We start from the raw sequence: 24,000 nt of genomic DNA, 5'->3' as shown, positions 1-24,000 counted from the left end.
TAATATAGAGGTAAAACAGACGTAGAAGTTGCAGTCGTTATGAAGGTTAAGGATTGTCGGATGATGAGAGGGAATGGTTATTACGTAAAAAATGTTCCACATTTCACACACACAAAAAAAAAATCTGCTAATTTGTCTGTGATCAGTAAATATTTGTAAACGTACTGGCGTTTGTTGACTTTGTTTTGATACGGAGATTGACTTAGAAATATATCAGGCATTGTTGATATAGAAGGTCAGGTTCTCTTCATCAATATACGCTTCGAGTAAGTAACGCTGTATGTACATTACTTTCTTCATGTTCTTTGTGAAGATGTGACAGGCTCATTTTTCCCCTTTTGGAAAGATCGCGACGTGTGGAAAAAAAAAGGTATTTTGATATTCATTACTTGTACAGAGGGTAGCTTAGAACGTTGTTGTGAATATTGTACAATTGTTTAGATGGAGTCGCAACTATTGCGTGGAAATAGGATGTTTAATGTTCTCAATTCTAGTGTTAAATGGAATCCGCATCATTTTTTGTTTTGTGTTGTAAATTTACGCACCCAACCGACAGTTTACGCTGAAAGTAAGATTAATACATGTACCCGGAATTTTCCTCGTTACGGAATTTTTATATGGAAGGGGGGGGGGGTTAATATCATCGTTCCTCAGGTAATATTTTGCCATGGTTGGCGTCGAGTATTGAATCTAGTTTCTTCCGTCTGAGAAGTACACTGTATTAGGAAGAATACATTATATCTTCGTAGCACACATTACTACAGTGTGCAGCTTTAAATGATGCTGTAAATCAAACAGTTCGCCCTTTTTCAGTTCCTCGTGGCAGCATTTAAATTATCTAACTTTATTCACATTAAAAACATGTCACAGACGTAAAATTGTTAGTACATTGTACATATATTGTAAACTACCAACGAAGCTGACTAGGGTCACGTTTCTTCTTGTTCGAAATTATCATCAGGCGTGTTATATACAATATACCTCTAGCATTTTAGATGTGTACAGCAGCGGTGACACCCACACACACACACTAAGTTCTCTTGCTGGGGTTTTATATATACCGCCCTCTCCGTATACTGGACGATATCTTTGGTGTTCACTGCATTCGCATCTCTCTTCCTTGTTTGGTAACCGCAGGTTGATTAAACTCATTTATTTCCAACCGCTAAACCTTGCCTACGCCTTGTTTTATTCTTGCTTCTGTGACAATTATACTTCTGTAGGGTCGTGTAATGCATTTACCTTGTTATGTGGCTAAAATGAGGTAACAGAATTGAACCGTGCAAGGTGAAAGGTATTTATGGCATGATGAAAAAAGGGGGAATTGACAGCTAGGAATTTAGAAGTCAATTTAGATGTCATATGATTAAAGTTTTTATGATGTTTGTTCAATACACTGTTTTTTTTGTTCTTGCTTACGAACTTCTTCTTCTCTCATCTGGCTTAATTAATTCAACTTAATTAAATCATATTACATTTAGAGATGTTTGTTGTACTAATGAGAATTATTCGGCGCTTTTAATTACAAAGGATATTGCTCTAAAATTATGGCACACATTATTGCTTGGACTGGTGAGATTAACACAGTGATGTTTGAAAATGGAAGAAATATGTCCACAAAAGGGTGTTTTCTCTTGTGTCCAAGGGACATGCTATTTGGGACGAGATAAGGAAATAAACCCGAAACAAAGAAACAAACAAGCATAATGTGTAGGCCTATGCATTCATTTCAAGATATTTGTGGCTATTGAAGTGCCTGCCAGTCTTTGAACTTTCATAACATTTTCAACACGCTTTCTTGACATTCTTCGTGGGCAAACGAAACGCTCGTTGGAATTGCATTGACAAAAATTATGGGACTTAACGAAGGGACATGTTATCTTGGATACTGAAGCTAAAAAACCGAAAAAACAACGACTCGTTCAACCAAATGAGTTTAATGTAAGACCAATTGATGGGCCATGCAAATGATGGCGTATCTGACAAATTTCGGAAAAGACAAAAGCTCTCGTGACGTCATTTTTCATCCATTGTATTAAGGGTGACGTAATACATCTGTATCGATTTCAGTATTTTGAGGACTATGGAAGGTCGTAGTTAAAGGACAAGTTCACCTTCATAGATATGTGGGTTGAGTGAACGCAGCAATATTAGTAGAACACATCAGTGAGAGTTTGAGCAAAATCGGACAATCCGTTAAAAAGTTATGAATTTTTGAAGTTTCTGCAGAGTCATGGCTGGATGAGAAGACTCCTATAGCTTGTGATGTCACATGAGTACAACGGTATAAAGAAAGTATAAAGAAAATATACCTTATTTCCACTTTTCTCGCATAACAAAAGAACACTCGACTTCTCTCTTTCAGAAGGCAAGGGGAATAATATTATCCTTAACATACGTCAGTAACAAGTCCAAGAAATGTGCACTTTATTCAAAAAGTAAAATTTTGTGAAATTCTCTCTTTTTTTTATTATACATGTATTGTTGTACGCATGTGACATCACACACTGTAGTAGTCTTCTCATCCAGCAGTAATTGCGCAGATACTTTAAAAATTCGTAACTTTTGAACAGATTGTCGGATTTTCCTCAAACTGTCACTGATGTGTTCTACTAATATTGTTGCATTCACTCAATCCACATGTACATGAAGGTATACTTGTCCTTAATGAATGATTTTAAAATTGATATTGAACACAGGACGTAACACACATACGTATTGTGCTAATTACATGTACATGTACATGTAAATGTATGTTGTTTCGTCTCTTATTGTATGAAAAATGAAGGTTTTCTTGCTTGGCAAATGGTTATTCGGACCAACCTCGAAGGAGGCTATTACGGATCCTGTATTCTGTTTAGTTAAAGGTCCTCTTTATCTTTGGGAGCAGTGATTAAAAAGTTTTCAAGATATCACTTTTGATGCATATGTGTAGGTCAGTTGTATCACAAAACAGCCTACCATATTTAAAATTTGTGCAATAAAGCCTAAAATATAAGTAGATATCACTATTTTTCTCATGAAACCATAACTGTAGAAGGTTTCGTCTAGAAACACTTTTATTATAACTATTGTTCACATCTTGTATATATAACAATACTTAACATCGATTATACTGGTTCAAATTTTTGACATTGGTTGTTTCTATCTCTAACTCACATTTTAGAACTATTTTGAAGCACTAATGCTGGGTTTTTGTTTCATCTGCAAATGGTAAATTATGCCTTTAAAGATGTGATAAGTCATCTGCAACAGGTAACTTTTATTGAATATACTCGTACACTAATATCAGTTTGCCCTTTTTCGCGGAGTAAGTTTTCAGTCAATGGTTTGAATCAGAATAAATATGATTTAGGGTGACACATAACGAACACACTGGAAATATCTTAAGATTCGTGTGTTTGTCGATGAATATGGTATAACATTTAATATTTAAATATATTTAAACATTTAACATAATATTTCTATAACATTTTAATGTTGACCTCTTTACAGATGTTGGTACACTGTATTATCATGCTTGTATTCATCGTGATCAGACACCAAATAATCATGTAACGATAGTTACAGGTGTTAATGAATTACAATATCACAAGCAGCTCGCTTTTTGACATTTTAAGTTGTCAACACCAACACAAGTTGTCAAATCACTTACTTAAAATAAGCACTTGAATACCTGAAGATCATGTCGGTTGTTGAAGCTCAAATTTGACTTGTACTTTTTTATGTACTAATCCTCAACGTGGTGTAAAATTGTGCACTTTGGAAGATTTGTGGATCTTTAAAGGGGGACTTGGCCAAGTATACATGTATGGATTCAGGAAATACAGAAATATCTAGTAGTGGAACACACCAGTGACTTGAAAGAAATAAAATGATCCGATGACTAGAGTGACCCATTGTCGTCATTGCTAGACGAGAAGACTTCAACAATTCGAGATATCACAATAGTTCAACGATAGGAAAGAAGATATGAATATAATTCCGTCAAACGTATTTGTTTTGAATGAAAAATATACAATCTATCGACATATTTCTGACATAATTAAAGGGCAATGAGGACGGTCAAGTGTTTTTTCAACATCCTATAGTAAAATCGAATTAAGTGGACTTCGCCTTATCATTTTCGTCATATTTTCCACTACCGTACACCTCACGCTTATTGCAGTAGCCTTCTTCAATTAACGACACATGGATACAACAAAAACTTTGAAAATTCATACCTTTGGAACAAATTATCCAATGTTTCTCCAACCTAACTGACGCTTAGTCTAACGATATGTCTGTTCTAAATACACATATATCTGGAGGTGAATTTCCCTTTAAAAATAACTTGACCGAATTGTAACGAATAAAAGACGTATGACTATAGAAAACAAACACGCCCATCATAAACATTGTTATGCACCATCACTCATATTCATCTTACATTGAGAGATCAACCCGCTTAAATCTTGCAGAGTTTGTGAACATGTTTACCTCCCGACTCGCTGTTTCTCGACCCCCACCATTAAATGGACCAAAGTCCAGGGGGAACTCTTGCTCCTCCTCTTGTTCAAACACAGTTTGAGTGGCATTAATCAGCACAATGCAATGTGTCAATACGTCGTAAGGGACTTGGCCCTCAGGTGGATTGGGGTGTGGTAGTGGTTGTGATAGTGGTAGGGAAATTCTTGAGCTCTGTATGACATGACCTACATGAGTTAACAGGTAATCTCTGGTTGTAATAAAATATGAACAATTGCATCATGAAAATGGGTAATATGAGATCTCGTAAAAACTTGTTATTCGTAATAACCTTGGTAAACCTTGCTTGGTATTTGTAATAAGCTAGGTATTTGTAATAAGCTTGGTATTTCCTGTGTCCTATACTTGTGGCAATTTAGTTTATTCCTGGCTAGGTCTCGTTCACAGTAGTATGTAATTTCTTTTAAAAAAATATTGGGAGATATGGCGTCTGTATCTGTCTCCAGAAAATTATAGGTCCTAATATAAAAAAAAAAGGTGACGAGTGTGTAACTGCCAGACGACCATTGTAATTACGTCTGGTATTCAATGGTCACAATGGGATAAAGGTTACAGGTGTGAGTACTCGAGGGCCTATTTTTCAGAAATCTTTGCTCAAGGACAACACCCCTGCTGCATTTGACCCGCACATCGCCATTGATACACACAGCCTTCGATATGCCGATCAAGTTCTGATACGTACGCATGTTCATACGCGCGCCCATTCTTACGACGGCGTACGTAAAAAACTTCGTTTGCCGAGAAGCGGTCAGCATGAAGTGACATGCAACAGACTTTGTCCACAGTTCGTCAGTAAAGACTCTGTAACGAACCTTCCGTGCTTGCACCGTTCCAGTGCGAACAGGTCCATATCTTGAACTCATTAATCCCTTTTCGAGGCAACTGTAGTGGACTAAAATACTCATTCTAACCACGAAGTGTAGATGTGCTGACGAATACATTCATACGAAACGGGAGCTATCATTACAAACGGATTGCTAAAGAGGTTTCTGAAGATAATTATAACGCGGAGTTGGTGCCGGTGAATAGTTGTTGTACTACAAGGCGGAGACCCCGAGTTATTCTGTTTCAGCCTTTGGTTGGTATATTCAAGAAAGCAGAGGCTTAAAAATGGGTGAGTATAGCCGTCTTGTGTGTCAAGTTTGTTTCCGTCGGTACGGTATTTTATATTATTGCCATAACATACTTTTTCTCTCATTTTGTATGACATTCCAGAATCGAACATTGACACGTTTCCAATTACATTTGCAATGAACCGTTTGCCTATTTGTATTAAAGACAAGATAACAAGACAACTTATGACGTAATACGGCAGAAGAGTAGCTTCATCACTGTCATGCTATGTTCCATGTGCTTAGAGTTTGAAGTCGTTGAATCCGGTAATACCACCCCCTTAATGAACACTGCAATTTAGATTTTAGGATATGGAATACATGCACATTTTCACATCACCTAAGACTATAATGTTTGATTCGATTTGATGTAATGTGACTTGATTTAGATATCGTAGTACATGCACATTGCTGTACATGTATACACAATATTGTACCATATACATAGTACCATACATATTATAATGATACATACATGTAAGTTATTTACAAAGTAGTTTTGTCTCCACTGTCTGTACAACGCGTAACAAAGTTATCAGCAATGCAATGAATATATAGCTTAAAAGCGTAGCCTGATTTGCTTGCAACCTTTATACATAATACAATAGACAAAAATAGAAGGGAGGGAAGTATATAAGCTCCTTCGATTCTATGGTATGTCATAAAAACAACGCACATTGACTAGTTTCCTAGCAACTGGCCATAAAAAAGAGACAAAGAGAGGCTAGGAGACTATAGATATGTGGGATCCTGAAGAGACTTGCTTGTTTCTGTGATGTATCTATCTTTTTTGATGTCTAATTCAGCGAATCCGATGATTCTTGCGGGCATGAAGTACCGGTAACTGCGGCGTGAGTTTCATTTTACTTGGAACAAGATGGATAAGACTGTTTCTGAATTTCAGTCAATGATCCAGCTTGGTTTTCAATCCTATTAGGTCGAAATGTACCATATCTTGTCTCCAGAGTGCTTGCCTGAGACTATAGTGTGATAATGTGCACTACTTGTCCTACGAGTTGTTATCGTATGTCGCAAATTATGAGAGAACTTCTGTACCTCGATGATTATAGCTCACAAATCCCTTTGATATTGACTAAAGTGCAACTGAGTACTTTACTCTTTCTTTCCACCACCCGGTTAATCAACTTCTACTGCATTGCGGTTTGTTTTCTGTAAGACAATGACGTACGCGTTCTAGATTTACAAGTCCAAAGAAACATTTGAACTCGTGTGATGTGAATAATTGGAAGAGGAAATTTGTGTACAGTAGCCATGGAAACAAATCTTATGGAGGAACGTCATACGGGGACAGAGAGAGAGAGAGAGAGAGAGAGAGAGAGAGACATGGGGTGGGGCGGTGTGATCCCAGGCAGATTTTAGGAAGATCGAGCCGGATTGTAGGGAACCATTTGAGGAGACGCAAAACTTGCATCTGACCGCTTTTTTCCTGCCCTAGAGATCCGTAAAATTCCCGTCGAAATCTGTACCGGAAGCCTAGTAAATGCAGATCCCTTCACACTAAATTGCCATTATTATAGCAGTGACCATGGCAGTGACTTTAGGAGTAGATGATGAAAGCGAAAGAAAAAAAAATGGGGGGGGGGGGTAAGACAGGGTAAATGGGAACGAGCATGAATTAGAGAATCAATATGTAAAAGGACACACACATTAAAACACAGCATGAGAAGTAACCATCACCAGTTGTTTACACAATCATAGAGACTTGGACTTGGACTTGGACTGTACAACGTGACTGACCATAATCAACAACAGACAATTTTCTAAGTTGACAGCAAGAACCTCTATCAACATCAAATCAGACAGAAGTGATTTCAGTGACATACGTAAGCGCATTTCAAGGGCCTCAACACACCACATATTATTGATTATAATGTTATGATTTTTCCAGAATGCAGGGCAAAATCAAATTCAGATTTACGTGCACTCATATGAAGTTAATGAGAGACAGTTTGTACCTGTTACTTAAAATATTTCTCAAATTAGAATGTTAGGAGTGTGTTTATAGTGCGTGCATCTAATCTTTGCGTGAGTTCTTGAGAGAAAGCGATTCTACGAATGTCCTGGAGATTTCTCTAGAATTGAATTTGAGGTTTAATTCGCTGGGTAGACCATATCATTATAGATAAGGCACTTTCATTCATTACGTCAATTAAAGGAGCGAACAGATGGGCAGAGCGAAGTGGACGTTTAGCAAGAGATAGCCTAATTGGCCGCTAGCGAGTGCACTTGATGAAAGATTTGGTGGTATTAAAGACGTTCGCTCTTCTAAAAGTGTTTTCACTTTTCTAGCACAATGAAAGAGCACTTGACTTTCAGAAAGCAGGGGAATTATATTACCCTTAACATGTCAGTAACAAGTCAACGGAATGTGTACTTTTCACTAAAAATGTAATGTTGGGGAATTCTCATTGTTTTTTCTTTACATAGTTATCCATACATGACGTCACGAACTGTAGTATATAGTCTTCGATGACAGCTATACGAAACTTTAAAATTCATAACTATTGAATCGATTGTCCGATTTTCCTCAAACTTTCTTTGATGTGTTCTACTTATCATTTTGCTGCTTTCACTCAATCCACAGTTATATTTGGGTTCAGACTTTGTGAACTTCTTTTTGTGATTAAAACCATGCTCGGTCTGCCTTCTCTTGGTTTTTCTGCAGCTGTGTTTACATTATTTTTTGCATAGTCTTGAGCGTCTGGACGGTACTTGGTAGGATAGGGGCGTGTTACTTACTATTAATTGTTATGCGCCAATGTGTTGTGAAAGATTATGCTCAAGAAAACGAGCTATTGACTGAACTGGTGCGCCGATATAAGATAGTTAGTTTGATGGAGGAATGTCTAAACTCAATTTGCTATGCTTCTGTCAGCAAGGACTTCTGAATCGTACTTATAACCTTATAACCTAAACCTATAATAACCTCATGCACATGCTATCTATTCCAGTACATGTGCGACGACATGATTTTGTGAACAATGACAATGTGAGCTAGCCAAGTGTTTTTTATTGCTTGTCGTATTTTATATCTCCTTTCTAATTTTCCACGAGTTAATAATCGACAGGACGCCACCATAAAAGCGGCCGCTATGAACCTCTCCTTTTTAAACCCTGCCATTAATTCGCCTTACACAAATTAGATTTGAAACAGTTTAGTCCCGCAACATATTATTTTTTTTATTATGCGTGGACACACGGAACTTCATCTGGGTTTCCCTTTAATTATCATTGATGCAGAATAATGATCACAAACAGTCGGTTACTCATTGTTAATAAATACTATATAATGTCCATATTACATATCAATAATTGTTCTAAATTTCACAATTTATGGCAGGTGGGTATACGCGGTTGTTTAATTCCTTCATCAATATGAATAGGGCTCACCATATTGTAGGATGTGAAACGTGGTTTCCTCCCATGTTTTCAGGGGGAGGGGTCGCCGCTGTGTGTGTGTGTGTGGGGGGGGGGGGTTACATGGTAGGCTCGACTAGTTGTGCTCTCCCTTAGAACACCTTTGTCTCTTCTCTGCTAACGAATTTACCATCCCTGATTATTAAGTCGAAATAGTTTGTGACAGATGGCTTTTAAGTAGTTAGAGTTACGTCTTGAAAGATGATGGCATTCTACATGTTTTGCCCAGAAGTGGAAGCCCTCCACTTTAGTTCTTTCTGTTCTATGGAATGACATTGTAATCATATGCAATCGTATGCAATTCTACGGGAAAGCGATATTCATTTACAATTTTGACTGAAATCACCAGCGAATGAATAAGTTATGTAAAATTGCAGCAAATATCTGCTGATTCGAATAAATAAATATAACAAATAAAGAAACAAGAAGCGAATGACAGAAATTGATCGAGGGCGGAAGTACAAAATGGGAAGAAATAGAGTACTAAGGAACAAGCGACAGACTGCATAATCTTACCATCCCTTTTCACCTTCCTTCTTCCCGTTCTTAGTTTCGTTCTGACTACATTTTAAGCTACGTTTGACATGAGATAGAGGATAGGTCTCAATATGAGAGACTCTCACTTCTATCTACATGTAGTCTTAAAATGGTGTTCATTCGAAACAGATAGATATTTCTATAATATCATTTTCCGAAGTACAGATGACGTCAATGAATAGTGTGAAATCACACAAAGGGAATGATAATGAGTTCATTAGAAACTGATTTGATGTAAAAGAAGGTTCAATAAGAGATATTAAAGTTGCACCATTTACGAAATAGAAATAATAGTCCGAACTATACAATAGAAATTACAAGAGACGATAATGTACTTTTACAACTTCGTGGAGGAAAAGAATTAAGTGACTCCAAACCTCGCGCCCCCTGCAATTATCATTGCTATATAGGTTTCTAATTTCTTATTTTTAAAGAAAATCTGGTCAAGATTTGTTAACATGTCAATAGAAACCTTTATACTAGACGATGACGTCATGCATGTACTTTATATATGTCAATTCTTATTCTTATTTCCTTTTTCTTATTCATATTCTTCTTAATCACATTGTTGTTTTCATTATATCTATTTTTGTCATTGTTATCATTTTAAGAATAAGAATCTTCTGCAAAGCCACAATATGATTACTTCGTGATTATGCTCGGTAGAGCAAACAGTATGTGTGGTCTGTACAAGCAAAACATGATAAGCATTCAGCATAGATCCAACGGACGGCCATGGAGATTCCAAACAAGATTAGACGAATTTAATGACCACGAGATGTTTTAATTTTCTAGTTCTTGGTCATGAGTTGTTGAGTTGACAGATTTAATCCCTCCGGCTTCAACAAAAGTGACAAGAATCATATGTGACCCTGCATCACAAAACCAACAAAAAGTCGCCAGACATGGATTTTTAGTTAAGTGCAGATTCTGAAAGAGCAGACTCTGAGCTTTAAAATGATGCATAACTCAATTCAAATGGACTCCCCTAACCTACCTAAATACTGGAAATAAGGCACACACTCTGGAAAAGTGTGAACTGAGAAAAGAGGCTCTGAAGTACAAGGTCTATTTAAGTGCTTAGTCTTTCACCAAGCTGCGCTAGCTGTGCGATGAAAGGGACAGAACAAAGTATGTCAACCACCTGAGCAACAGCAATGAAGGTGTTATCAGATTAAGCTGAAATTGAGCATGTTCTATCAACACAATAAAAAAGTCTATGATTAATGCCAACTGACAAAGCAGTAGCATCATCCTTTCAAAAGTTATTAGACTTGAAAGTGAAGAGTGTACAAAGGATTTCAATAAATGAAAAGGGGCCTCTTATACATATGTGATCATCCTATATACTCTCCCTCAAAAAGGGTTGTAGAAAAACTGCTGAAAACACACTTTCCCATTCGTGTTATGATTCCAAACTAAGGAATAATGTAGAAGAAAGATAGATATTTCAGAAATATAAAAAACTCAAGATTGACATAGTCTACCCATTTCACCTGTTTTGATTCCTCATGTAAAATCAAGGGGTTCGACTTTCTGTTTGTTCAGTGGTGCACGGTCACATAATGTATCCCAAACAACATTTTCGTAAGATAAATTGCAACAACACTATCGCATATTGCGTTTTAACAGGCAACCTTGGGTCCCGTTCGTCGTGGGAAGGAAGTGACAGCTATTATAACGGGATGAGAGTCAACCCGATCTGTAATGTTTGAAGAGGGTTCATGTTTATTGTGGGCAGCTATGATGATTGAGCTCTAAAACGACTGTCAAGTTCAATGTGTTTTTTTTTTCTTTTTGGCAAGCTAACCTTAGTGACGTCACGTGTATGTAAGACTTCAGGCAAATACGCAATTCGTCATCTCTACTCGCATATATACCAGTGGTTGATGATTCAGACATTGTAAAGTGTGTACAAAGCATTATGTAACTTTTTACCTTTGCAAAGTACTACTCCTCTATAGACTTGAACGAAGTTAATGAAGTTCCACGACTGCCATGCAAAGTTTCCGCCCTACCTAAGGCATGAGTGTGCTAAAATCTATAGGGCAGGACCACACCGTCAAGTAAAGATGACCAAAGCAAAAACAAAAACACGACGACTTTGAATGCAGTTTGGCCCTTCGAACCTGTGATATGGACAGCTGTGTGGAGCGATAAACCGATTCTATGTTTGTCGAATTATTCCGTGTCCGTGAAGACACATTAGATGAATTTCATAATAACCACGACCGTTAACGGAGTGGGCGTATACCAGTTTTTAACAGATTGATCTAAACATGTGGGTGCTTAACACTTACGAACATTATATTTTGGCACAGGCAGGGATCAGTTATTCTGCAAATTAATGCTAACAACACTAACTATACATGATAGTTTCAATACAATCGATGTACTTGTTGCATTACCTTTAGAGTGTCAAATTCTCTAGAGTTCATTTTCAGCAGAATAACGATAACGCTTAAAGTCCAATAATTTAATCAGAAAAAAAAATAGCACCAGGACGACAGAAGTCTTACTATGAGTGCGTAATAATTTAAAAAGTCATTGATAACAATTGCAAAGAATTTTGACCCCCTTGAAAGACGATACCTTTAATTTGTGGGCCCCATTTCCCTCACTAGTACTGTTTATATAATCTAGCACTCTCATGCCTTAATCCAGTCCAAATATAAGTTAGTATGATAAACAAGAGTAAAATCTTACGAGTTCAACGGTAAAAATTTGACTGAAATCGAATGAAAAACAAGGAAGTTACAACATTTTGAAGTTTTGCTAATTTCTGCAAAACAGTTCTTGCACAGTGGATATGAATATGCAAATGAGTGAGCTAACCATGTCATACCCTCACAATTTTCCATGGATCGTGTACAAAAAAAAAATCACGAAAATTCAATATTTCTGTCATTGAAGTATGAAACATGACGTTATTCCTGGTTGAATAACTTCAGAATAGTGATCAGTTAGATATACAAGGATTTGAGCCTCGGACATAATTGCATTTGAATGAAAAACTGGAAATTTCAAAATTTTATGTTCAAACTATAATATGGTAAGTTGTGAGGGAATGACACGCTCACCTTGCCATTTGCATACAACTGTATTTATATTGGCTGTTCAAGAACTGTTTCCCCCTTCCCCCCCCCCCCCAAAAAAAAAAAATAGCGAAACTTCAAAATGTCATAACTCCATTAAGTTTCATCCGATTTCAATCAAATTTGTACCGTTGAACTCGTAATATTTCACTCTTCCTTATCACAATAACTTATATTTGGACTGGATTTCCCCTTTAATGCTGTCGTAACATCAACATCTGTGCGCTGTAGTCGTGAAGCAAAAAATTCCATCAGAACTCGTAGTCGGCCGCATAGTGGAACAGATTAAGTTATAACTGTGAGAGGATCAATGACAGTACGTCATTTCATCACAAATTACATGCAGCTCCTGAATGGATTGACTAGGGTATGCATCTTATCTCGACCTCTTCGTTTCACCAAAGTTGCATAATCATGTTACCAATTAGCTCGTGTAAAACGTTTGCATTACTTCTCTTTTCTAACATGGCATGGTAATTCAATACTATACAACACTATTCCTGCATTAAGAATGAACGATTTCCACGCGCTTCAATAATAATTATGAATAGACTATTAGTATTATGGTAACATTAGAACACTATGGTCACAAAACACGGGAAGAGGAAAGAATTACACCAGTCAATAATGTCCGATGATTGTAAGGAAATAGTAAAGTAAAATCTGCTGGGTGGGGTGGGCGTATAGAGTTTGATCTTTGTGGGTCATTTATTCCAACCAGTTTAACCCATTCTGTGCCTTGAGTTTTGACAGCGTGTATTTAGGTTATGGGTTTGCTGTGCCACGTTGCACCAAAGCATACAAATAATGTCAATTATGCGGAAAAAAAACCCACCAAAACCTGACACGGACAGTGAACAAAATTTACTCGTGTACACAATGTACGTACATGTATATGATGTGGTTGAGATTCCCTTTAACACAAATATTTATCACCAGAGAAAACGCCCTGATGTTCAAAGGTCTTAATACACACTGTCAGCATTGTTGCCTTTGTTCTTTTTTAATTTGGGACCTTTGAAGTGGTTCATGAAATCGTTTGTTGCCCTGTGTTGACACAACATTGACGATTAATTGTGATATCTATTTTTCATATCTATCAGGGTTGCGTATCATTGTAGCTAGCATCTGCCTACAAAGCAGAAGAAAGCGTGTGTAGATTAGCTCTTTCAATATGTTTTTTTTTCGCCTAAAGACATTTTCTGCTTGCATATGAAACAAAAACCCAGATTTAATGCCTCAAATCATTCTAAAATGTGAGTTAGAGATAGAAACAACCAAGAATTTTTAATCAGTGTAAATCAATGTTGAGTATTATAAAATATTCAAAATGTGAACAATAGTAATGATAGAATTGTTTCTAGAATAGACCGTCTATACAGTTATGGTTTATCGAGAAACATAGTGATATCTCCTCATATTGTAGGCTTTATTGCGAAATCTTGATATGGTAGGATGTTTTATGATACAAATGACCTACACATATGCATCAAAATGTGAAAACTCAAACATTTCTTTTTAAATCACTGCTCCCAAAGGTTAACAATACCGTTAATGGCATGTCAAGTCTGTCCGCATGCCCTGAAGGCGTTAACATTGTTTTGATAATATACATATATATATTATAAGAGATATGGTGTGTGCAAGAAATCTGTACTTTGAAACTCTTCACTTGTGGTATTAAAGATATGAGCGGAATAAGTTATGTGTATATTTACTATGCGTGAATGTAGTTTAGTGTTTACTTTTGATATAATGGTCGTAATATAAAGCGTCATTACAACTAGTAAAGCATTGATTGCGGTATGTAATTGGTAGCATTTCATGCGTGCTGAAGACAGATTGATTTGACTTTAGGGTGTTTGTCACTGTACATCATTGCCAGAATATTTAGCAGTAAAAGAGACAAATAGTGGAAAAGAAATGCTCCGGTTTTTAGATCTTTTTGATGATTGAATCATGTACGCTCGAAAGTATTCGTGTAATTTAAAATTACGTAATATGGTTTGAAAGCTTCTATAAATTTGATAATGATGGATTGTGAGGTGGAGGGAATGGATTAGTTTATTTTCGTATGAAGAGAGTAGACGACACATACACGTAAAATGCATTCAAAGAAACAAGTTTGTTAAAATGAATTAAAGTTATAATTAATGTGACTGAATTGTTCGTCGCTATTAATATGATAGCGCTATACTTCACCAATGCCATTGTAAACTGAGCATTACGTTATCAATATCGTGATAATTTTGTACATTCAGACGAATCTTACACCTAATTTGTATTTTTTAATTGTGTAGGATTGTGTTCTTCTTCATGCTTTTCTCTTGAGAAATATGATAATAGATTGAAATTGAAATATATATCATCAATATATATATATCTATATTTGCTTGTATTCACTCGTCTTGATTTTCTTGCAGGTTGTTGCCGTGACACGGTTCCTATTGGTTCGCTCTGCGGCGCCATTCTCCAGTGTGTGGGCGTGGCTATGTTCTGTAGCTCCGCCATCCTGGGCTTCAATGAGGCTCTCACACTGTTCGATGATGAAACGTTAGCGAAGACCAACTTGGATGACATGTAAGTTACTTGAGATGTCGGTTCCATCATGACATTTACTTCTGCGACAATTGCTCACATGATGATATATCTGCACGCTAATCAAGACATAAATTCTACCCTCAAACATAACCCTAATCCTATAATCGTAGTCCTCGCATCAAACTAAACCTACAATATCTTATTACAACCCTAAACCCCAACTGTAAGTCCTTGGAGAAAATAACAGAAAATAACAATTATTGTCGCAGAAGCAAATGCCGTGTCACTGAGATGTCATTGGCCGAAAGAGCCAAAAGAGAATGAAGAAGGTTACAGAGTTTCATAAGACCCCCCTCCATTCCTCATCTCGTTCTCTCTCTCCCCATCTCTCCCTCTCTCTCTCTCTCTCTCTCTCTCTCTTTCTGTCCCTCTCTTCCCTCTTCTCTTTGTCTTCCCTTGTCTCTTTTGGTTGCAACGTGGTGGCACTGCTCCTCTGGAAGCATTTTTTTAAAAATTCATGTTCCATATTCCACATTTCATACAAGTTTGATATTCCATTTGATTTCAGAAGAAAAAATGTTTCACACAACAGTCAATTTGAAACAAAATAACCCAAATGTATAAGGACATAAGTGACGTATAATATGAGGAACCTACTAAACAGCAAAGCTTGTAGGATGTAGGTTCCAAAGATATAATATAGGCTTTTAGTACAATATGTCAACGTCAAAAATGACGAAACATGCAAAAATACAACATGTCGAGAATATAATAAAGTTTACGAAATGTACAAGGTAATATAAGATGTTCATGGTTAAACTTGAGGTATTAAATTATACAGGACTACTATCTATACATTTTAGTATTAAAGGGAACTTCTATCCTATGTTGCTTTACATGAAAATAGAAAAAATACGAGTGAAAATTGGGGAAGTTTAGATTCATTAAAAAAGTTGTGGCTTGTAAAAGTTCAGAGAGTTAACAGATTTGGCAATTCCGTGTTATCTAGGTGTTGAGATGCTCTCTGTTTGTTTGGTAATCATATTTTTCACTAATTTTCATTTTTCTCAAATGTTTTGGCACAGATAGAACTTATCCACGGAGGAGGACACGCGAAACCATATTACTCTTATCGTATACCAAGAAAAGTTTTCAAGAAATTTATCTCGGGAGAAAAATAGATTGGTGAATCTTTGTGTACACACGTAATTATTAATAAGATATGTCATGTGGCATAATTTGTGGCACCATGCTGTTTTCTCTCCTAACAGTTTGAACAAGGTCGAGATTGGCGTATATTGCTGGACGGCCTTTATGATGGTCTGCGCTATAGTATCCCTCTTCAACGCGTTCATGGTGACCGCACAGACGAGCAGTCGCAACTACGAGGAGGGGAAGATTTGCTGCAGTTCGCCCGCCTGTGTTGGCTTGGTGAGATGCAAATGAGTTGGTTTGCAATTTCAGAGGAGTATATAAAATATATCCATCTCCCCCCTCCCCTCGATCTCTCATTAAACAAATGACTATTCTAATTCATATATAATATATTGTGTATATGAAAATGAGCAAAGAATATATAGTCATGCATACATATAAATGTTTATACATGATACTAGGTGTTTCAAAAAACATTTTCCACTTTTGATCATTAATAATTCTGAAACTGTTCATCCGATAACACTGTCATTGATATGACTAATAGCTGAAAAGTGTACAATTTTGTTGAAGGTAATTTGAATATGAAAGCATAAATCAGTTTCATTGAATCTAAGATTTATTTTGAAGTAAGGTTTCAGATTTTGGTCAAATTTTAACCCTCTGTACAAAAATGAACTTTACACAGAAACCAATGATGTGTATGTGAGTGTGTGCTGACAATGGCCCTGAACAATGGACATGCCTGAACCATCTGTTCACTAGGCGTCAGTCTGGCGCTCCCTGGCACATGAATGCTTAATCAATAATTCATGTTGATTGCCCTGGGCACTGCTAGTCTGAATTCATGCACGGTAAAGGATAAAATGCATGCACATGGAAATAGTAAGGACATGTTTCCTTGTGCTTGCAAACACCACATTTCATTCCAGCTGGCAATCATTTTCAAATTTTGCTTCACATATCACTAAATTTGGGATATAATTAAGCATAAATGATCTAAAGTTCCTCATTTCTATACAACTGTCTACTAATTAAATAGTGTGACAAATTTTTGCTTTTTCGATAAAAAGAGATCATTTTTGGTAAAGAGTTCAGCAGCATTTATCATTGGGACGATTTGTTTCACAGTAGATTTGTTTAAGGCTCCATATACACAAGTGTATATATACTCTAATTGATTTTCTTTGCTTCCTGTCACCATGTTTACGATAGAACAGAAGGTATTCATTGTAATTTCGTTTTTTTTTTCAGAAGTAGGGAGAGCACTGTCGCGACTCAAAGACAGTATCGGCAGGTGTTTGACTTTACACAGATACTGCCAGAGGCTGAATAAAGACTAGTTGTGACAGTGGAATTTCTCATGAATAAATAATGAAGCATTCAAACCCTGGCCATTGTTCAGGACCATTGTCAGGGTGCTAACCACACACTCCCATACACACCCATTGACCCCTGTGCAAAGTGAAATTTTGTACAGAGGGTTGAAAATTGAGCAAAATCTGGAACCTAACTGTGAAATTAATCATGGATTTCATGAAACTGATTTATGCTTCCATATTTAAACCACCTTCAACAGAATTGTACAGTATTCAGCTATCACTCATATCAATGACAGTGTTATCTGATATATAGTTTATGAATTATTAAGAATCAAAAGTGGAAAATGTTTTTTGAAACACCTAGTACAATAATATTCTTTCGCAACATGTATGTACGTACGGCTCAACATTTCTAGCACATCTCTTCTTCTTAAACAAAATGCAAAAAAAAAAAAGAAAAGAAAAGAAAGAAAGACGAAATGCTCTTCAGTACTCACTTAAAGAGTTTAGTAAGCATACCAGCCTAGTTGCTTGTCAAAGATTTCGGTCAGGCGCCTGCCTTTACTAAGCAGAAACGAATAAATTCGACACATCATTCCAGAATCTAAGGGATGTTATAGAAAGATGCTGGAGGTGTAAAACATCTACCAGGTATATCTCCCGGTGTCAATGCTATAATCAAAAGTGTCTCAGGTTTTAATTTGTTACCAAATAATTACATTTACACTATCAATGTCAAGAGCTTCGACCTCACTTCCATTAGGTCAATTTGGATGCACCCAGGCGGCGGAGCTGATGAAAATAGTGGAAAAAAATAACCGAGACTTCATTAAAATGATAAAAGAAAGTCTCCATTTGCTAAAATAGTGAAACAATAAAAACTTTTTTTTTTCAAAATACAAGATGTAAGTTTAAATCTATGTAGGACCTACTGGAAGTGTGACATGAAAGAAAAAAATAAACATCGACATCGGCTCATTCCTTTTCTATCCACGACAGGCCGGTGCTTGATTCATAGAATTGACCAACAAATAAAACAAAACAGAACAAAATGGTTACAAGGCAGTTACACGCTTTATATCATAGATAAAGTTTGTCAAAACCAATCATTATGACCGATGAAAAAAAAAATTCTAAGAAATCCACAGATACTTGAACAATCGTCTGCTTTCTATTTTAGCTAACCCTTTCTTTTCTTTTCCCTCTCTCTCATGTACACAGTCTGTCTTCTTCAACGCCGTCATCCTGATTATTTGGATCGGGATTATGATTTTATCTACTGCACCGGTGACATTCTCTCTCATCATCAGTGCACACCCAAATATCAGCACAGAAACAACCACAGTTGATTTCAGTTACTATGGTAAGTAGCCAGTCATCATGCCCCTTTGTTCGTGTATTCGTTGGTTGGTATTAACCAGTTATAGATCATAATTAGCACAGCGTGATTATGGGATCACTTTTTGGTCACATTGCTTCCGCCAAAAGTTTGCCATGTTATCATCCGCTAGGTGTGGGCTAATGGATTGATTTGAATATGTCACTGAGATCTTCTGTTTGTTATCATCTTTTGAGTTGAATCCATTAAACGCGGCAACCAAGGATGTAAGATAACGCTTATTACAGTACTCGACATTAACGGTGGCTCGGTGGCCCGGGGCCACTAAAAATCTATGCCGGACCACCAAATTTCAAAAAAGGGTTATCATTTGTTTGTTTGTTTGTTTGTTTGTTTGTTTGTTTATTTGTTTGTTTGTTTGTTTGGTGGCCCGTTCGGGCAGTTGAATGAAATGAATTTTGATATTTCCCTTTATTTTGGGCCACTTTATTTCTTTTGGGGGCCGCTCAAGTTTCAGATTCAAAGATTTTATAGTGGCCCGAACGGGCAATGAGAGGAAAAACGAAGTTAATTCTGATCCCCGCTTACATCCAGTTATGTATCCCTTCCGAAGGGCTAGGCAATGAGGATGAAAGTGCCCTGCCTGAAAATAGTTTTCTGTCGCCGCTGTCAACGGACTCGAACCCGAAACCTCAAGACTGAGAGTCCGTGTTCGTGCCCACTGAGTCACAACACGCCCTACGTAGTCACAGTCTGTTGTATTGCAAATTTAATTCCTTGGAGTATAATGTGGCGATTAGACTTTATTTGAACTCTGCAAATTTAAACGTTCGGCTGCACAAGCCTCTAAATTTTAAGTTAAACCGTCAAGTGCCAAAGCCAATATCTGGCATTTTCTCTCATTCCTTTTAATTCTCTCTGAGTTCCTAGACCATCTTGAGGAGTCTGAAGAATCGAAATATGACGTAACTCGTTGCGACAAAACGTATCGTGACGCAATGTAATTTGCTATAAGGTATCATGATATCGTAAAATTTGTATAACATTGCAACGTTATAAAATATCGTAACTGTGTAACATCGTAAGATAGATTATATATCGTGACATATGTGATTGTTTGGTGAATAATATGATATTGGGCTCACACACACACCGAAAGAACAACACAAAACACGTATTTGTTACTTTTGTGATTTGAATCAAAGATTGGTTCCAAAGTTTTGTATTGAGATAGATTTTTGTTTTGCTTTGCTTTACCGTAAGTAAACAACTGCTCTTAAAAGTGTGGAAAACGCACAACAGATATTACAAACAAGTTTACCTTCTCTTCTACAGGATTCCACGAAGTATCCATAGTGGAAGTCGATGATTTGGAAGGCATTGTAAGTATTCAGTCTAAAGTACTCTACATATTTTCAGTCTTTTCTCTTCATTATTTCGGTGTATTGTCATTGATAGATAAGACCTTCATTTTCACAATGTATATAAGTGAGAACATCGTTTAGACAAACACAGCAAGAGATCCACTGGGGAACTATTAGAACTAAATAAACAAGATGAGATTTTGCGAGAAGGTGTACTTAATAGTACAAACCAGTGACACATATATTATTACAAGTACTTGTTTTCGCCCCGTAATTGAACAAATTTTGTAGGCAAACAAAGATTGTAATGTGCTGAGAAAATGTTTAATGGAAAATCACATATATTTGAGCATTGCTTCGCTGATCTATCTTTTTTTTACAGTACTGTTTTACTCTTGAAAAGATAGTCGAATAGATTTTCTCTTCTGTTGTATGATTATCGTTGCATTGTACCTGGATTGACATTAATTTGTGAGCAAATACCCGACAAGGAGAAAGCTGTTTTTTTTTAATGAATGATAATATGCCTCACAGTGTAACAAATGTTTCTCACTTTTATCACTCAGAGCGGCCAGATGATACTACTCTTTTCATTGACACTTGGTGGCGCTGTTCTTGTGACTCTTGGAACGGTGAGTCTATGTCATAATACGCAATATGTCTACAAAATACGAGCAATAAGATATAATCATGTGATCATGAATACGTTCATATTATCTATTCATTCATTTAATTATTGACACTGTGATGGTGCGCTTTTGCATCAATATGACTGTGCATCTATATCCCAACTGAACCACACATAAAGACAATATTGATAAAAGTCCATACTGCCACAGGGGCTGATAAATATCAAACTAGTCATCGTTTTTATTTTTCTGTCATCTGTGCCCCCCCCCCCCCCCCCCCGCTGATGACAAACTGAAATTGAGCAACATTATTAGAAAAACGTTAACATAAATTAATCTTGAATGATAGAGGTTGTAAAGAAACGTTAGACTGCAGTTGTGTATTTAATTCGTCGGCCAATCGTGCCAATGTTGTGTTGTGTTTTGCGCAACACATTGGCAGTTGCTTTCAGTCAGTCACAATTCATTTGGTATGAAGCGACTCAAAAAGGATTCGATTTGACGTCATTCACAGGTGGAGACGTTGGCGTGTATGACCAGTAACTGGGTTCACCGAACCGTCGGAGACAAGTGGCAGAAATACGCCAATAAGAGAAAACAAGAGGAGAGGGAACTCAACGAGATGACGTCCTACAAATCATCGGAACGTCTTGCACAGAGCCTATACTATTAGCGCCTCCAGCATGTAACAGACATTTTACTTCTTGCTGCGCATGATGGATATTTCCAAAATAAACGTTGTAAATAATATCAACAGCCTTTTACCTGACATGGCAGTAATTTATTTCAGGGAAACTCTGTTGTTAGTGTTGTTGTTTTTCACACAGTGAATGAATAGGTATTTTCGAAAATTGTTTTATATTTGATATACAATCAGTATAGATAGTTCACTACCCGTTATTTTGATTTGTAACGTAACGTGTTACCATTCAGCATTTTAGACACGTCGTAGCATCTCTCACTCCGGTATGGTTGTCAGAATATAAAGACTACGTCACGTTCTGTTTATGATATACATATATAATTATGATCAATAAACACCAACAGTTGTCACCACTCAGTGGTGAATTACCATTAATAGTAATAGATAATGTATTGTCACTACTAGGGCTGACGTCACTCTGTCCCGAAATTGACACAAGATTGCCATAGGAAAATGGCATTTTCATTTTCTCACGAAGTTAGTCCCGCACTTGGTTCAAAGCTGATCAAACGCTTTAGCAAGTACGATGTTTTATCAACAGCCTGTGAAATTGTACTGTTGGTTATACGATGGCTTAAAGATGCCATCACGACTGATCTGATGTTTATTCGATCAGAGTTAAATTGGAACATTTCTTTTATCGTGAGTCCATCTTTGCTCGACTTCGGGACAGTGTGACGCCCACTGATCTCTAGCGGTGTCACTCTCTGACGCTCTATTAATGAACTCCGTATTTGCCGTAGAGCTCGGTGGTGACGCCTACATTACAAAATGTCGCCATCTTGTGACGAATATTGATCACGTTCAGGCAAGATCGGATTTCAATTTCATCGTTACAACATACAGACAAGTTTACTGATACACGTATAAATCCATAATCGATAATAGGTTTATGGACCGTTTCCCCTGAGGGTTTTATAGCAAGCTAATCAAATTCACGTTTTCCTTTGAAGTATGAAACTCGGAATCCACTACAGCTGCCTCTGTTGTTGCTATGATGGGCAAGCCAAGCAGGATTTCTGGTTGGCGGGAACAACCTCTTTACAACATTATTAGGTCATTTATTAAACTTGGATATCTTAGTTAGTCTGTCTATTTATTGGTCACACGGCGGGAACAGTCTAGAACAACAGTACGCCAGTTACTGGTGTACCGGAAGTGATGCAAAAATGACACAGGGATCGGAAAGGTCTGTTCTTACAATAAGAATATGTAGAATATTCTGGAGCACACTTGTAACCTTCGGAAATAAACAAGTTTGCATGTCGACGTGCAGTGGTCATCACAGATGTAGACCCAAATATTGAAAATTGATAAATGCATTACTTATTTACCGAAATAACAACCACCAGGCGATTGTCAACTACGCTGTATTTATACTGGCTTTAATATAAATAATCATATATTGCTTTCGTATTTTGTTACGATATCGTTTTACATTTTCATGCCGCATGCGCTATATGCTATGACCAAGTAGAGTAAACTTACCACCAAAAAAAAAAAAAAAAAACTTTTTATTTTGCAAATATTCTTGTTAATGCTCTGAATTTCACTCTTCTTCATCCCGCCCCTGAATCAAATATCTTCTTTTTTTTCCCCGCAAAAATACGGTATATCTATCATGGATAAACATCTATGCATAGACATCTAAGTCGTGCTTGCGATGTTTCGAATGTGCTTGTCCAAATCATAGAATTCAGAGCACGACTTAAGGAACTGCCACTCGATACTATATTTAATGCTGTGCAGGCAAGACTTATGATCTTGCTATAAGCTTTCTTGTTACCCAGGTAATGCTGTTATTCAATACTACATGTTTTATATAAAAGACAAAATTGTATGTATGTATTTATGTATGTATGTTCATGTTCAGCACCACGGCAACGTGAAGTAGCATAGTCAAGTCGTGTTTACTCAGTTCACCATAAGTGTCTGCTTGTGTATAGTAAACCATATCGATACGCAATATAAAACCACCTGTAATAAGCACAAAGTCTGAGTGCTCTGTACGTTTCAGATTAGAACTAAATAATATCACACATGAATAATCTCTTCAATCGGTGTTATATACTGTACAGTAATTGATATGTTTCAGATTCTGCTTTTTTTTATGAATGTCGACATGTAGCATATGAACACAATGTATTTTTTTATCATCGTGATACAGTGTACCTGGCCATAGATCATTTTTAGGGCACAGCAAAGTCATAACATACCTATATAAACATGTCAATAATA

General features: G+C 36.7%; 1 protein-coding gene across 1 annotated transcript; it reads left to right on the top strand.

Moving 5' to 3' along the window:
• The first annotated feature begins 5,342 nt into the window (after positions 1–5,342).
• Positions 5,343–23,226, top strand: LOC139722198 (proteolipid protein DM beta-like). The gene is made up of 7 exons (XM_071633513.1): positions 5,343–5,641; positions 15,133–15,289; positions 16,522–16,681; positions 18,949–19,090; positions 20,402–20,448; positions 20,997–21,062; positions 21,574–23,226. Exons 1-7 carry the CDS (start codon positions 5,638–5,640, stop codon positions 21,730–21,732), a joined length of 735 nt encoding a protein of 244 aa, XP_071489614.1. The 5' UTR covers positions 5,343–5,637; the 3' UTR covers positions 21,733–23,226.
• Positions 23,227–24,000: the final 774 nt, after the last annotated feature.

Source organism: Diadema antillarum, unplaced genomic scaffold (assembly GCF_040938485.1).
Source record: "Diadema antillarum isolate AM-2024a unplaced genomic scaffold, OU_Dant_1.0 scf00000160, whole genome shotgun sequence".
In the NCBI taxonomy this organism is placed as follows: Eukaryota; Metazoa; Echinodermata; class Echinoidea; order Diadematoida; family Diadematidae; genus Diadema; species Diadema antillarum.
Note: the sequence above shows the minus strand (reverse complement) of the source record. Positions and strands in the feature narration are given on the sequence as shown.